This window comes from Onychostoma macrolepis, chromosome 17 (genome assembly GCF_012432095.1).
Source record: "Onychostoma macrolepis isolate SWU-2019 chromosome 17, ASM1243209v1, whole genome shotgun sequence".
NCBI lineage: Eukaryota > Metazoa > Chordata > Actinopteri > Cypriniformes > Cyprinidae > Onychostoma > Onychostoma macrolepis.
Window position 1 is genome coordinate 30,475,362 of NC_081171.1, and position 14,927 is coordinate 30,490,288.

Consider the following 14,927-nt stretch of genomic DNA (forward strand, 5'->3'; position numbering starts at 1 on the left):
TTTCTATCAATTTAACAAATCCTCGCTGAATAAAAACTAATTTCTTTAAAAAAAAATTATAATAATAAATACTGACCTCAAGCTTTTGAACGGTAGTGTAGGCTATATCGTTACAAAAGTTATATTTTAAATAAATGCTGTTCTTATTTAACTTTTTATTCATCAAAGAATCCTGAAAAAAGTATCACAGGTATCACACATTGCTAATAAATCAGCATTGCATAAAATGCATTAAGTAAATAAGTAAAATTTTGATCAAATATATGCAGGCTTGATGACTATAAGTGACTTCTTGCAAAAATATAAAATAGTAATGTATCCAATCTTTTGACCTATAATTCCCCCCCCCCCCCTTCATATTGCCCCTTTTTTACATTTGAGCCCCTGCCCCTGAGGATCTCTGCACGTACCTGTATAAAAGGTACAATCACACATTTTAGGGCTGAGTTTTTTTGTTGCATGCACACGTTTTGACCAGCAGATGCCGCCAGACTGCGGAGTTTCAAACTCGGATCATTTTAAGAAACGATCGGTTCAATTGATTCAGAGCTTCGAAAAGCTTCGTTGCTCCTGTTACTGTCCCCTAGCTTAAACATAAAAACCGTAGTGTACTTCGGGCTAAACCCTAACCTCACTGGACCTATCCAAGTTCCACCCAGGGTTGCCAGATCTGCATAACAAAAACCATTCAAAAAACTAGTCAAATGAAAAATTAAACTAATCCAAAAAATGCCTAATATACATACAGTCACTGTTATGCACTGCACAGTTCTATAAGATGCCCAGTTGTTCTTAATAGGCTATGAAAGCTCATTAAAGCCTCAGAATAGTAGAACAAGTAGTGTCATACTTGAACATATTTGTTATCTGTTGTAAGCTTGCTTGTATCTATGTTACACTGGGAGGACATCAGCTAATTGATTTTGATTAGAGTGCAATGTGAATATTAACTCACTTACACAATCAATATTTCTTGCTTGTTGTGGAACTGTTACATAATATCATAACAACACTATTTTCCTAAGAGGTTTCATCCTGTGAATTGATTGCACTGATATCAAAGCACAGAGTGCTATAATTCACAATAATCACCAGTCCGTGGGCAAGCGTAGCCTGTTGTGTAACTTGCATCATTTTTAGCAGCATGGCTGAATAACTTGACTAAGTATTTAAAAGAGAATACATAATTATGTGATTCAATAACTTTGTCCAACATCAGTGTCTGCTTCTCAAAAACATTTCTTTACTGATGTCTTCCTCTTTCTGTTACATCATTACACCAGTAGATGGCGACCAGTGAGTTATACAACCATGGATGATATCTAAATGAACATACATAGTAATTAACATCACAACAATGTATTATGAACACACATGTATTTTAAAAAATGGCATATTCATAAATTAACATTACATTAACATCTCAAAAATTGAACCTTAAAGTGTTACCTATACTTTTAAAGACACAGTAGGAATAAAATAGTGGGATGTGAGATTCACTGAAAACAAGTGATCTCTACAGGAGACATAAATGCATTTCATGAGCCGCAAAAGTATAATTAGTTAATAGGGCTAAAGGCCCTACAGTGTTTCTTTCTGCTGGGGAAATTAATGAAATAATAACCTATTATATGACCCCATAAACTGTAGGTTAGTGAAGTGGCACTATACCGTAAAAGCTCTAATGACAGATTGTAATTTGTAATTGTAAAACATAGAAACGATATGAAAACGTTACCAATGGATGTTTTAATGTGAGACATCAGTTTGCTGTCAATAACATTTAGTTTCAGGAGAATTACTGAAAATGGACACATTATACCCACATAATTTATACCTACATTGTTTTTAAATACTTCTGACTGAGTTTGTTTGTAGCTTTGTGTTTGAATTTTTCCAAAATTAATAAAATCACTAAGGCTATATTCATATATACAACTTAAATGGTTGCAATGCCGTGTTCACATATTATTTTTATATTAAAAAACATTTGTATGTAATTTTTTAAGATGTTCTAGACAACGTTGTTTTGAATAAGCAAACAGCAAGATATTTTACACTATAAATGTTACTCTAAAGTTCAGCGGAGCAGCATCAACGGCAGATGTCTTGCTGAAGCACAAGTCAGTGTGTGATCCTCCTCCTGCTGCTGCTGCTGCTGTGCGGTTGTTTGGGAGGCGGTGGTCTGCTCCTGATGTTCTGGCACTTTGGGATGTGTCTCTCTGATGGCCCTGGGGCAAATTTGCGGCCACAGTGAGGGCAGCTAACATATTCTGAGTTTAGATTTGAGGCAGACTGTGGCGGCACACTTCCCGGAGTGTGAGCTTGACCCTGACGCATGGTTTGAACGAAGGCCTCGTGTTTCTGCCGCCAATTATTCTTCTTAGGCTGAGGATAAAAACAGTAAGACATTAGTAAAGACACGGATAGTGCACAGAAAAGTGATGTTATCAAGTAAACACTACCACAGCTAAACAAAACACAGATCGGCCTTTGCAGATAGCAAATAACATAATTGTGATTTTTTTCCACGATCAATGTTGAAATATATATATATATATAAATGTACAGTCAAATTACAATTAAATTTAAGTTAAATTTGAGTCTGTTCCTCACACTATCATATGACTTAAGAAGACATTTTTAGCGTGCAAATCATATGGAGTCCTTGCTTATAATTTGATTGTGTTTTTTCTATTTTGTCATTCTTCATGGAGCTTATGAACTTAACATAGGCTATGAAATAACAGTAAGAAAAATGATATTTTTTGACATGGAATAATTTATTGAACTTTTAGACAAAATATATTTATTTTAACAAATACAATTTGTTTTCCTTTTCTTTTTTTTTATGTTGAGCATTTTTTTTGTGTGATCCATCAGGCTTTTATGGCTCATATAGTCCGCTATAGTGAGAATATGAAGCAAAAACATCTACACTTAGAGACTTAAAATGAGCAAAATTTGCTGCCGATGTTGATATTTATATGATTAAATTCTGCTGCTTGTAATGTAAATCAATGAGATCTTTATAACAATAAATACTGACATAAAATGATGTAAATATCAGTCATCGCTCTATATCTCCAATAACATGTCTTAGTAAGATGAGATGGAAATGATCCGAATATATAATTCAATGCAATGCAATGCAATAAGACGACAGAAGACATGGAGTAAATTGTGTGTGACACAAATATGTTATAGTAGGATTGAATGGGTTAAAAGTAAATCTCTTACTGGCGTTTTGCTCCTGCCGTTGGTTTTCATGAAGTCCTCGAGGTCTGTTCCTTTGGCTCTGTACTGAGACATGTCGAATATCTTGCGCTGGGGCCGCTTTCTCTCACACACCCTCATGTGCGTCTCCAGCCGGTCTCGTGCGAAGCATCGATGGCACACGTTACACGGGATCAGCAGGTGCGGAGCGACCCGATTCTCCTCCAGACTGAGCTCCACCTGCTGCAGGTGCTTTCCTCTCTGGCTGGGGTTTCTCTCCGGGACGGACTCCTTCGATGTGAGTTGATATAAACCGTCTTTATTTTCTCTCCTCTCATGCTTGAGGTGAGATCTGTCCCTTCTCACAGAGTCAGACGAATTTGGTTTTCTCACGTCGTGGTGAACTTCATCTTCATTGTGCAAATAGAGGTTGTGTGTTTCAGTTCCTCTTCTGACATTGTCCCACCCATTCTCTCTCTCTTCGCCCCTTACTCATTTCCCTGTTCCTGCTTCTTGCTGTCTGTTCGTACTCATCCCACTCTCTCATTTCCTCCAGCTTGTGACCCTTTGTCATCTCTAAGGTCAAAGGTCGTCTCCATTTTGCACTTTCTTTGCTCCTCTCCACCCGGCCACCGTTTATCCCTCGCTCCCATTCCTCCCATCTTTCCATATCATCTCTGAATTCCCTGTGATATCTGTCTCTTTCCTCATCCCAGTCTCCGCATCCATTACTATAGAACCTGTTGTCCTCCTTTAGCTTTCGCAAATATCTTTTATTTCTCTCATCTCTCATCTTCTCTTTTTGGACTCTTCTCAGAGTCTCCTCTGCTTTGAAAATCTTCTCCTGGAGCATCGTCTCCTCAGAGTGGATTTCCTTTGACAGCCATTTTTGTTTCTCAAGCTTCTGTTCACGGTCCAAGTCGCTCTTTGTCTGATTGTTTCTTCCTAGATAGTCTGAATTAAGAGCGTCTAGTTTCCTTACAACCTTCTGCTGGTGTCTATTAGTTAAACAGGAGTAAAGTCTCTCTTGCTGCTCTGGTTTCGTGACGTTGCTCAGGCTGTAGGCTCTCTTGTGAAGGACTGGTTTGAGAGGGAATAATTTGTCCGATTCTCTCCGTGAAGGAACGTATTCAGTCTGCTCCTCCAGATGTACGTGTCTCTTCGTATGGATGTTGTCTGGATGTTGGCAGGGTTGTTGTCTGTCTCTCGTGGAGCTCATCCTTCCCTCTTGGTTTTCTAGAGCTTGCGGTCTGGAGCTGTGATGAGGTCCTGAGGGACTGCGCTGTCTGTTCATGCCCTCTCTGTGCAAGTATGGAAGTTTTGTTGATACGGTCTCTTTTTCCCAGAAATGCTGCGTGAATCGATGGTGTGGCACCGTTTGCATGTTTACGCAGCGAGTAAATCTGAGTAACAGTCACATATACAGCTTCAGCAGGAGCGGATCGTATAATAACAACGTTGTCAACCTGTGGACTGATATAACACATACACATTTCTTTAAAAATAGTACAAATGTAATTGTTTCTTTCTCTTCTCTTTCTTCTATTTAGCATTTCTTTACATTGGTTTTGGAAAAGCTGTTCACATGCTTTAAAAGTAAGACACTACACATAAAATCTTTATTTTTATTTATTTATTTTTTTCATGTACTGGTCAATTTTGCTTCCATAACATGTCTTGTTTCAGACTAGTGGAAAGAAAACATGCAAAATAAATATTTAAGTGTTTTTTTTTTTTTTAAATTGCATTTTACTATTTGCATTTCAGTTCCATCCCGTGATGGCTTTATCTAGTGTTCAGATTTCTGTTCTGGTAAATTATGCAAATTAGAGCATAGTTAATAAAATGAAGCCTCATTAAGCATTTTACACAGGCTAGCTTGTACAAAACAACTGCCTTAATGTACTGTTATTAATCAACGGGGTAAAGTATGTTGACATCTATTTATTAAAAGTTTTACCTTGACTAGGGTAACGTAAAACCCTATTAACCCTCTTGGCTTAATCAGCACATTTTCATAAGCACCTGGATATTAGACTATAGATGGTTAAATATCTATTTAGCTTCAAACTTACCCTACTTTTGCTTTCTGTGAATGCAAACCGATGAGTCGCCTCAGGTGAACTCTTTAATATATGTTTCCAGTAGTGGTGAAGAGTTGTGTTTACACTCGTTGCTTAGAAACAAGACAACTCAAACTTCCTTTTCCCTTACCATTGGCCAGTTGCGTCTGACGTCATGCCGTAACCCGGATGACCGACGCGCGGTGATGCTGCTGCTGCTGCGCATGTGCCGCTTCATGAGCAAAACAGTAAGTTGCTACTTCACATGTGCAATAAACTGCGTTTGAAACGCCAATAAAGTCGATTTGGCGGCGGATTTCAGAAACCAGAAAGCCTTTTATTATCGTCCACCCACCGGTACGTCATACAGTGTGCATCTCATAGAAAACCTGGACATATCACACCGTTTCCAGTGAGATTCAGTGCATTTCCATGGAAATTAAGTCTTAAAAAGTAACGTAAAATGCTGCTGTGAATAAAAATGGTTGTAGTTTCGCAAAGCGCTGGAAAAGTTGTGAATTTGATCGGTCATTTGCTGATGGTCTGTTGTAATGAGTGATCTGTGTTGCAGGTGATCATGTCCTCTGAAGAGCTGCTGTCGGTAGATTATGAGGTGTTTGGGAGGGTGCAGGGTGTGTTCTTTCGGAAGTACACCCAGGTAATCAACTCAGATCGTGTGTAGGGGCTAGTTGTCACATGATTTCTACACTAGAGGCGTTTCTGTCTCTTAAACATCACACAGCTGTCAGCAGAGTGCATCAATAGATACAAATGTGCATCTTAAACGCTGTGGATGAAAGTGTCTGCCAAATGCAGAAATGCAAAACAATGCTTCAGGATGGGTTTATTTCTGTGAAAACATTCCTCTATTCCTCAATAGTTTCCACTATTATTGCCCATGAAATATGTGACAACGTGGCGTTGTACACACATTAAGAGCTTGCTGTATATTGACATGAATAGATAGTAAATCATATTTTAAACCAAAGTTACCTGTCTGTCCACGTTTATGAGATAAAATAAATAAGGTATAAATTATAAGGTAAAAATAATCTTGTCCTGTGAACACAGAACACAACATTTGGCTAAAATCTACCTTCACAACATAAATCACATTATAAATCAACATGAAATCATACACTTTCCAAGTATTTATTTTCCAGTGTTACTTTAGTATTATTGAGATAATATCATAGTTTTCATTGTAATTTTAGTTAGCATTTTAATAATTTTGATGTTTTTGTCAATAATTTTGATATTTTTATTTCAGTTGTAGTTATTCAAGTTTTTACATTTTATTTCACTTTTAACATTTATTTATGTTAAATTAAATGTGTTTTTAATGGTGCTAGTTTTAATGAAGTCCCATTTTTCCTGTTTTCCTCATTGGATGTGCTGTTACACTCAGAAAAGTTCATATTACAGACATAAATGGGTAGCTAAAGATGTTTCATGTTGACTTTAACCTATGGTTTAATATTGATCGTGTTTGTCAGAAATTGTTATTTTTAGTTAGGATTGAAATATTATATTTTGATTTTGTTCTTTTATTCATACTATTTTTTTCCTTTTTATTTGTTTTAATCAGTGTTTATATTAAGATCTTTATTTTTTTTCTTTTTCTTTTTACATGATGTAAATCAGTGCATTCTAGTGTATGAAGTGCTGTGTTGATGAGTGGTGCTGGTGTGTGTGTGTGTTGTGTTTCAGTCAGAAGGAAAGAGGCTGGGTCTGGTGGGCTGGGTGCAGAACACTGATGCGGGGACGGTTCAAGGGCAGCTGCAGGGTCCCGCCTCCAAAGTCCAGCAAATGCAGCAGTGGCTGCAAACCACGGGCAGCCCTCAGTCACGAATTGCCAAAGCAGAGTTCAAGAACGAGCGGGCCATCGACAAACTGGACTTTAAGGATTTCAAAGTTGCTCGTTAATGACAGAACAACTCAATTAGTATTTATTAACATATACTACTTATTTATTTTCTTTTTGACCTATGGTCTGTTACTGATAAATATGAGGAAAAACCATGCACCGCAGTGCATCTCTTTTTTTATTTCCAAAATGCCTCCTTATTGACATTATATAACATCTGTTGTATAATTTGAGTTCTGTACATGAAAATACCTTCCTGATGTAACAAATAATATACAATATAGACTCAATGTCCATGTTCACTCCTGTTTCTTTAATGTATTTCTGTTTTATGGCTTAGCTTTCATTCACACATTATTGTTTCTTTATTTCAGAATGCAATAATGGTTGTTTTTACTATATATATATTAGTATTTTAATTTCAACTAAACATAAATGAATTAGTAGAGGAGGGTTTAAGTGTGTGTCTTTCAAAAACTATATATATATATATATATATACAGTGGGTACGGAAAGTATTCAGACCCCCTTAAATGTTTCGCTCTTTGTTATATTGCAGCCATTTGCTAAAATCATTTAAGTTCATTTTTTCCTCATTAATGTACACACAGCACCCCATATTGACAGAAAAACACAGAATTGTTGACATTTTTGCAGATTTATTAAAAAGAAAAACTGAAATATCACATGGTCCTAAGTATTCAGACCCTTTGCTCAGTATTTAGTAGAAGCACCCTTTTGATCTAATACAGCCATGAGTCTTTTTGGGAAAGATGCAACAAGTTTTTCACACCTGGATTTGGGGATCCTCTGCCATTCCTCCTTGCAGATCCTCTCCAGTTCTGTCAGGTTGGATGGTAAAGCGTTGGTGGACAGCCATTTTAGGTCTCTCCAGAGATGCTCAATTGGGTTTAAGTCAGGGCTCTGGCTGGGCCATTCAAGAACAGTCACGGAGTTGTTGTGAAGCCACTCCTTCGTTATTTTAGCTGTGTGCTTAGGGTCATTGTCTTGTTGGAAGGTAAACTTTCGGCCCTGAGGTCCTGAGCACTCTGGAGAAGGTTTTCGTCCAGGATATCCCTGTACTTGGCCGCATTCATCTTTCCCTCGATTGCAACCAGTCGTCCTGTCCCTGCAGCTGAAAAACACCCCCACAGCATGATGCTGCCACCACCATGCTTCACTGTTGGGACTGTATTGGACAGGTGATGAGCAGTGCCTGGTTTTCTCCACACATACCGCTTAGAATTAAGGCCAAAAGTTCTATCTTGGTCTCATCAGACCAGAGAATCTTATTTCTCACCATCTTGAGTCCTCCATGCGGGCTTTCATGTGTCTTGCACTGAGGAGAGGCTTCCGTCGGGCCACTCTGCCATAAAGCCCCGACTGGTGGAGGGCTGCAGTGATGGTTGACTTTCTACAACTTTCTCCCATCTCCCGACTGCATCTCTGGAGCTCAGCCACAGTGATCTTTGGGTTCTTCTTTACCTCTCACCAAGGCTCTTCTCCCCGATAGCTCAGTTTGGCCGGACGGCCAGCTCTAGGAAGGGTTCTGGTCGTCCCAAACGCCTTCCATTTAAGGATTATGGAGGCCACTGTGCTCTTAGGAACCTTAAGTGCAGCAGAAATTTTTGTAACCTTGGCCAGATCTGTGCCTTGCCACAATTCTGTCTCTGAGCTCTTCAGGCAGTTCCTTTGACCTCATGATTCTCATTTGCTCTGACATGCACTGTGAGCTGTAAGGTCTTATATAGACAGGTGTGTGGCTTTCCTAATCAAGTCCAATCAGTATAATCAAACACAGCTGGACTCAAATGAAGGTGTAGAACCATCTCAAGGATGATCAGAAGAAATGGACAGCACCTGAGTTAAATATATGAGTGTCACAGCAAAGGGTCTGAATATTTAGGATCATGTGATATTTCCGTTTTTCTTTTTTAATAAATCTGCAAAAATGTGAACAATTCTGTGTTTTTCTGTCAATATGGGGTGCTGTGTGTACATTAATGAGGAAAAAAAATGAACTTAAATGATTTTAGTAAATGGCTGCAATATAACAAAGAGTGAAAAATTTAAGGGGGTCTGAATACTTTCCGTACCCACTGTGTATTATTTTCAGGTGTTGTCTGCACAGTAATAATGGTAATTTTGCTTTGTTTCTATTAAAGTTCTATAATATTTGAGGGATGTGGTCAGGAAAGCTTAATCCATTTCAGTATCAAAAATATTTTAATGAGCAGTTAGACAAAAGTCATGCTAAAATTTATATATTGATGAGATGACCTACAGTAAAAGCCAAAACAAACAAACAAACATTGGGGCTCAACAGTAAGTATTGTTTCTGCCGGCCCTTGACTGGATTTTTACTTAGCCTACCAATATTTCACTTGCCCAGCACCACAAAAAATGTAAAAAAAAAAAAAATGCTTATTAATAGTAGTAATTATATATGTCAGAAAAAAATATGTTTTTATAAAATATTAAATAGAAAATAATAACAAAAGGCCTACTGTAATAGCTGGAAAGTACAGGGATAAAAATTAATTTTTATTTTGGAAAATGATGGCATACAGTGATTTGTTTCTAACTATAAACTGTCTTTCACACTCATCAGTTGTCATGGTCAGTCAGAACAAACTCAGGTGCTTTTCACTCTGACAGTGATGTATCACTAGAGGTCGCTGGATTTCTCATTGCTGCATCACATCACGGAGGAGATACACCAGCACCATTTACAAGCCAAAACAGCTCTAAACAAATATGTGACCCTGGAGCACAAAACCAGTCATAAGGGTTAAATAATAAGTTGAATAAATAAGCTCTCCATTGATGTATGGTTTGTTAGGATATGACAATATTTGGCCGAGATACAACTATCTGAGGGTGCAAAAAAATCTAAATAGTGAGAAAATTGCCTTTAAAGTTGTCCAAATGAAATGCTTAGAAATGCATATTACTGATCAAAAATTGTGTTTTGATATATTTACAGTAGGAAATATACAAAATATCTTCATGAAACATACTTAAACTTAACTTTATTTCCTAATGATTTTTGGCATAAAAGAAAAACCGATAATTTTGACCCATACAATGTATTTTTTGCTATTGCTACAAATATACCTGTGCTACTTATGACTGCTTTTGTGCTCCAGGGTTACATTTTGATGAAGAGACAACGGGATGGACTTGGTATGGATTATGGACTCGTATTTTGACCAGAAACAACAGTTTTCAGTTAAAACGTCTGATGGATTTGATTTCTTACAAACATTAATTAAATGTTAACTGTGGACTGGAGTGGTGTGGATTACTATGGATTATAGACTTGTATTTGAGTTATAAACATCTTAATGCTGGATTTGTTTCAGCTTTTGTCTTCTCCAGATGTTAACTGATGGACTGGAGTGGTGTGGATTATTGTGATGTTTTTATCAGCTGTTTGGACTCTCATTCTGACGGCACCCATTCACTGCAGAGCATCCATTGCTGAGACACTGATGGCAGCGACACAATTCTACAAACCTGATGAAGAAACAAACTTGTCATTTTCAGCCAATTTTCATGTTTGGGTAAACCATTCCTTTAAAAGCATTGGAAGTTAGCATTGGATTGTGGTTGCATGTTGGCAGCTACAATACAACCACGTGTTTATGTAAAAGTTGTGTACATATTTCAGCAGTATAGTATTGTTTAGAAATAAACAGACCAAATTCTTCCACTGCATCAACAAATCTAAGCTCGTCATTTGAGGACTGGATCTTTGCAGGCCTATTTCCCCTCTTGAGGAAATTAAATTTAGATTCTGGCTGAAGGTACATCATGATGTGGCACTGTCCATAAAACATACTTCTCCATAATTCTTTGCTCTTATGCCATGTTTCATGTGTACATCGAGCAGCGTGTCTGGTATTCTCCCAGAACCAAGACTCCAGAATGAATGGATGTATTGTGAAAGAGCCAAACATTCCAGGAAATGAGTGTTCCCCACCCCCTAGTCTCCTTCCAAAGCCTAGACGGGACGCTTATTTTCTACAGGAGCTTTTTTAAGGCCCAACCACCCATATGGAAGCCTGCCCCAACTATGAGACCGAATCCATTTGATGATGCAGTACTATAACAAATGGCTAAAGCTTGTGCTCTGTAAGGGCTTAATTCATCACTTGTCATTATTAGTGAGTTCAGCCATCTGTAAGAGGAGCAGTCCCACGTTCATACACTGTAAAAAGTAATAAGTTGACTTAACTTAAAAAAATTGAGGAAACCTGTTGCCTTAAAGTTAAGTAAATAATAATTAAAAAAAATTTTTTTAAAAAGTGAATTGTCAAGTTCACTTAACTTTTTTTTTATTATTATTATTTACTTAACTTTAAGGCAACAGGTTTCCTCAATGTTTTTAAGTTAAGTCAACTACAGTGTAAAAGACATGATGACAATATGTATTATTGGTAGGTGGAGGTATAAACTCGTGGTTCCTGACCTGCCATTGATACAAAGAAGAAGACTTTTATAAACCATTTTTATAAACATGTTTTATAAGCCATTTATACTACTCAGTATTTATTTTAGTTGATAAAATACCCATACAGTGGGTAAAATAAGTACTATTGAACACGTCACCATTTTTCTCAGTAAATATATTTCTAAAGGTGCTGTTGACATTAAATTATTACCAGGTGTCAGTAACAACCCAAGCAATCCATACATACAAAGAAAACAAAACAAATAAAATTAAGTTATGTGTAATGAAATGGAATGACACGGGAAAAAGTATTGACCTACTGAAATTTATTTAATACTTTGTACAAAAGCCTTTGTTGGTAATGAGAGCTTCAAGACGCTCCTGCCAGAGAAACTAGTCACATGTGTTGCTCAGGTGTGATTTTGTCTTCAAATCTTGAAGGTTCTGTGGTCTCTTCTATGAACTCTGACCTTTAGTTCTTATTTTCTATTGGGTTGAAGTCAGGTGATTGGCTGGCCGTTCTAGCAGCTTTATTTTATTTCTCTGAAACCAATCGAGAGTTTGCTTGGCTGTGTTTGGGATCATCGTCTTGCCTTGTTTCATCTTCATCATCCTGGTACTGCAGGTGTTGGGACTGAAGCAGATAATATTAATTTCCACTAACGAGGGGCAGGATTGCTTTCTAATTACTGAGAGATTTCAGCTGGAGTCTTGGCTTTCCATGCATTTTTGCACTTCCCTTTCTTCATATGTTCAATACTTTTTCCCTGTGTCATTACATTTTATTATGCATAACTTAATTTCTGAACTTATTTGTTTTGTTTTCTTTGTATGTATGGATTGCTTGGGTTGTTACCGACATCTGGTGAAAATTTCAAGTCAACAGCACCTTTAGAAATATATTTAGGGTAGAGTGGGGGAAAACACCCTCCTTAAGGATTGTGCAAGTTTTCTTATGTGTTCAGAAATCTTATCATTGTTTTAGTGACAATGACAGAAATTATAAACCAAGTATGAAAAATGTCCAGAGTTTTCATGTTATTAGATTTTGAACAAAAAAATTAATTTGTGCCAAGGGGGCGTTTTACCCCACCTATGAGGCAAAATGCCCACATGGGTGGGGTCAAATGCCCCCCACACTGTAAAAAGTGATAAGTTGACTCAACTTATCACTTTTTACAGTGCAGTCTGACTGTCACGGTTCAGGGTGCCCTCTCGGCTCCTCTTGTTGTCTGTGTTGTCCTGTCAGGTTCGGCAGCTCGTGGTCTGGGCAATCAGTGCTGATCGTGCTGCGGGAGTGCGCGGATCACGAGCTGACTCTCCCCCACCTGTCGCTCATTTCCCCACTCCCTTATATGTCCCTGTTTTCTGTTCCTCGTTGTGAGTAGATTGTTTTGTCCTTGTTCGTGTGCTGTATGAGATTCACGTTCTTTATTCTGACTCTCTGTTCCCTTGTGCTGCAGGACTCGTAGCGCGGAGATCCAGCAGCTTGTGTGGTCCGCAGACTCTGCCGGCCAGCTCTGGATTCTCCGCTTCCCTAAGCGGCTGTTAAATATTGTTTATGTTATTTTGTGTTTTGTGGTGAGAATAAAGGTTTCTCCCTTCTCTTACTCTGCATCTGAGTCCTCTATCACCCGCACCCTGACACTGACAAAGCAATTTGCTTTAAACATTCCAACAGCAAAATCAGAGTAGGCCTACAGGCAGCTTTAGCTTAAAATTAAAAAAGAATATAATCAATAAATATAAATTACAAAATTATAATAGCCTATTTGAAAAAAAAAAAAAAAAGTTAACTGATGCTAACTGGCTAGCTAGTTAGCTACCTGATACTAACTTGAGGTAATTGTTTAAATATAAAGTCCAAATATTTTTTTGTTTTTAAAAATTTTTTATTTTTTATGTTTTACCCCACTCTACCCTACTGAGAAAAATGGTGACGTTCAATATTTATTTTACCCGCTGTATGTTATTAATGAGAGAGTGCAAAAAAATATCATTCTTTCAAAACAGGTCTTTACTCAAATTACACTTTGATAAACCTATAATAGTTTTTATTTCACAGCTGTCGGGATGGTTTTTGCGGGAAATTGCACACGTCATTCACCTGTGCATAATGTCACGGAAAAAAGACACTCCGGCCAGCAGTGAGTAATTAGAGATAAACTGGCCATGGATCATTTAAAACGGCAAACCAGTTGTAAAAACAAAGAAATGTTATTTTTCGTCTATCTGCTCTGATAAGATGTCCTGTATCCTGAACCACATCACCAGCGCTGGGAAGAGCCGAAGCACAACCAACGCAATGTTCCTCCGCAAGAACCATGCAGTTTAGTTTTTAACCGCTAGATGGCCAGAAGACTGGTATATGAAATAATAGTCCGAAAAAAAATATTTATTTATTATTTATTTATGTGTGTTTGATTGTTGGTTTGTTTTTAAATGGAACAGTTAATTAAAACGTCAGACAAAGTCTAAAATTTTTTTTACATTTTTAAAAAAAAAAATAGAAGAATATGGAGCTCATTCTCGAGGAGGAAAAAAACCCTCCTTTTTATTCAGAGGCCCAAACTGAGCATAAATATATAATGATATTTATATGGCCAAAAAGTGAGATTAAATTCTGATAGCTTGTAATGTAAATCAATGAGAACTTTATAACAGTACAGCAGATAAGCCTACTTACATGATATATCAGTCATCGCTCTATATCTCCAATAATATGTCTTAATAAGATGAGATGTAAATGATCCAAACATATAATGCAGTGCTGATTGAGAGATGAAGAAATAAACGCTCCTCAGAAGATGTGAGATGAAGATCATTCCTCCGCTGAGGAACAGTGAAAGTAAAGCTTCTGGAAAGATCCTGATGATCAGATTTGAGACGCACTGATTTTTCTAGAAAATGATTGATGGAGAATCAAGTAAAGCTGAGCTGCTTCAGTCCAGTAAGTGTTCATCTGGAAATATTACTTGTAATATCTAGCAAGATGTGACATATTATTTATTATAAACCTCACCTTATGCATTTGGAAGCATAGTTTTGCTATTTTGATAGTTTTAAGTTTGATATTCATTTTTAAACTGAAAAGAATAACTGAAATAGGTTGTAGTAATGAGATTCCTGACTACAGTTGAGATTTGGCCTATAATACAGAATTCAATTAAGAATGCCTTTAAAATTCCAATGCAGTTGATCAATACTGATTGCATTTGAATTGAGGTAGTAAACAGCGTGCACAACTGCAATTCACATTTGAATGTTGGGAGAATTAAAATGAACTGAAAGTCAATGATCAAGTTTTAACTAAAAAAAGCTACAT

At 37.2% G+C, this 14,927-nt stretch overlaps 2 protein-coding genes across 3 annotated transcripts; one reads left to right on the forward strand and one right to left on the reverse strand.

Annotated features, from left to right (window-relative positions):
- Nucleotides 1-1,228: 1,228 nt before the first annotated feature.
- On the reverse strand, nt 1,229-5,432 carry zc2hc1c (zinc finger, C2HC-type containing 1C). The gene is given in 4 exon segments (XM_058748331.1): nt 1,229-2,388; nt 3,241-3,690; nt 3,692-4,689; nt 5,292-5,432. Coding segments are annotated over 3 exon segments (1,623 nt in total). The 5' UTR covers nt 4,601-4,689; nt 5,292-5,432; the 3' UTR covers nt 1,229-2,124.
- acyp1 (acylphosphatase 1, erythrocyte (common) type) lies at nt 5,312-7,832 on the forward strand. 2 transcript variants are annotated; one of them, XM_058748329.1, is made up of 3 exons: nt 5,312-5,527; nt 5,851-5,937; nt 6,990-7,832. In XM_058748329.1, exons 1-3 carry the CDS (start codon nt 5,312-5,314, stop codon nt 7,203-7,205), a joined length of 519 nt encoding a protein of 172 aa, XP_058604312.1. In that variant the 3' UTR covers nt 7,206-7,832. The 2 variants fall into 2 exon arrangements, with proteins under 2 accessions (XP_058604312.1, XP_058604313.1); XM_058748330.1 differs by having other exon boundaries at nt 5,499-5,636.
- Nucleotides 7,833-14,927: the final 7,095 nt, after the last annotated feature.

Excerpts from the sequence above, each read along its gene's own strand:
- acyp1 (XM_058748329.1), top strand. The coding sequence starts at position 5,312 with ATGCAAACCGATGAGTCGCCTCAGGTGAACTCTTTAATATATGTTTCC. Across the intron at positions 5,528-5,850 it reads GCCGCTTCATGAGCAAAACA|GTGATCATGTCCTCTGAAGA; the intron begins GTAAGTTGCTAC and ends TCTGTGTTGCAG. Across the intron at positions 5,938-6,989 it reads TCTTTCGGAAGTACACCCAG|TCAGAAGGAAAGAGGCTGGG; the intron begins GTAATCAACTCA and ends GTTGTGTTTCAG.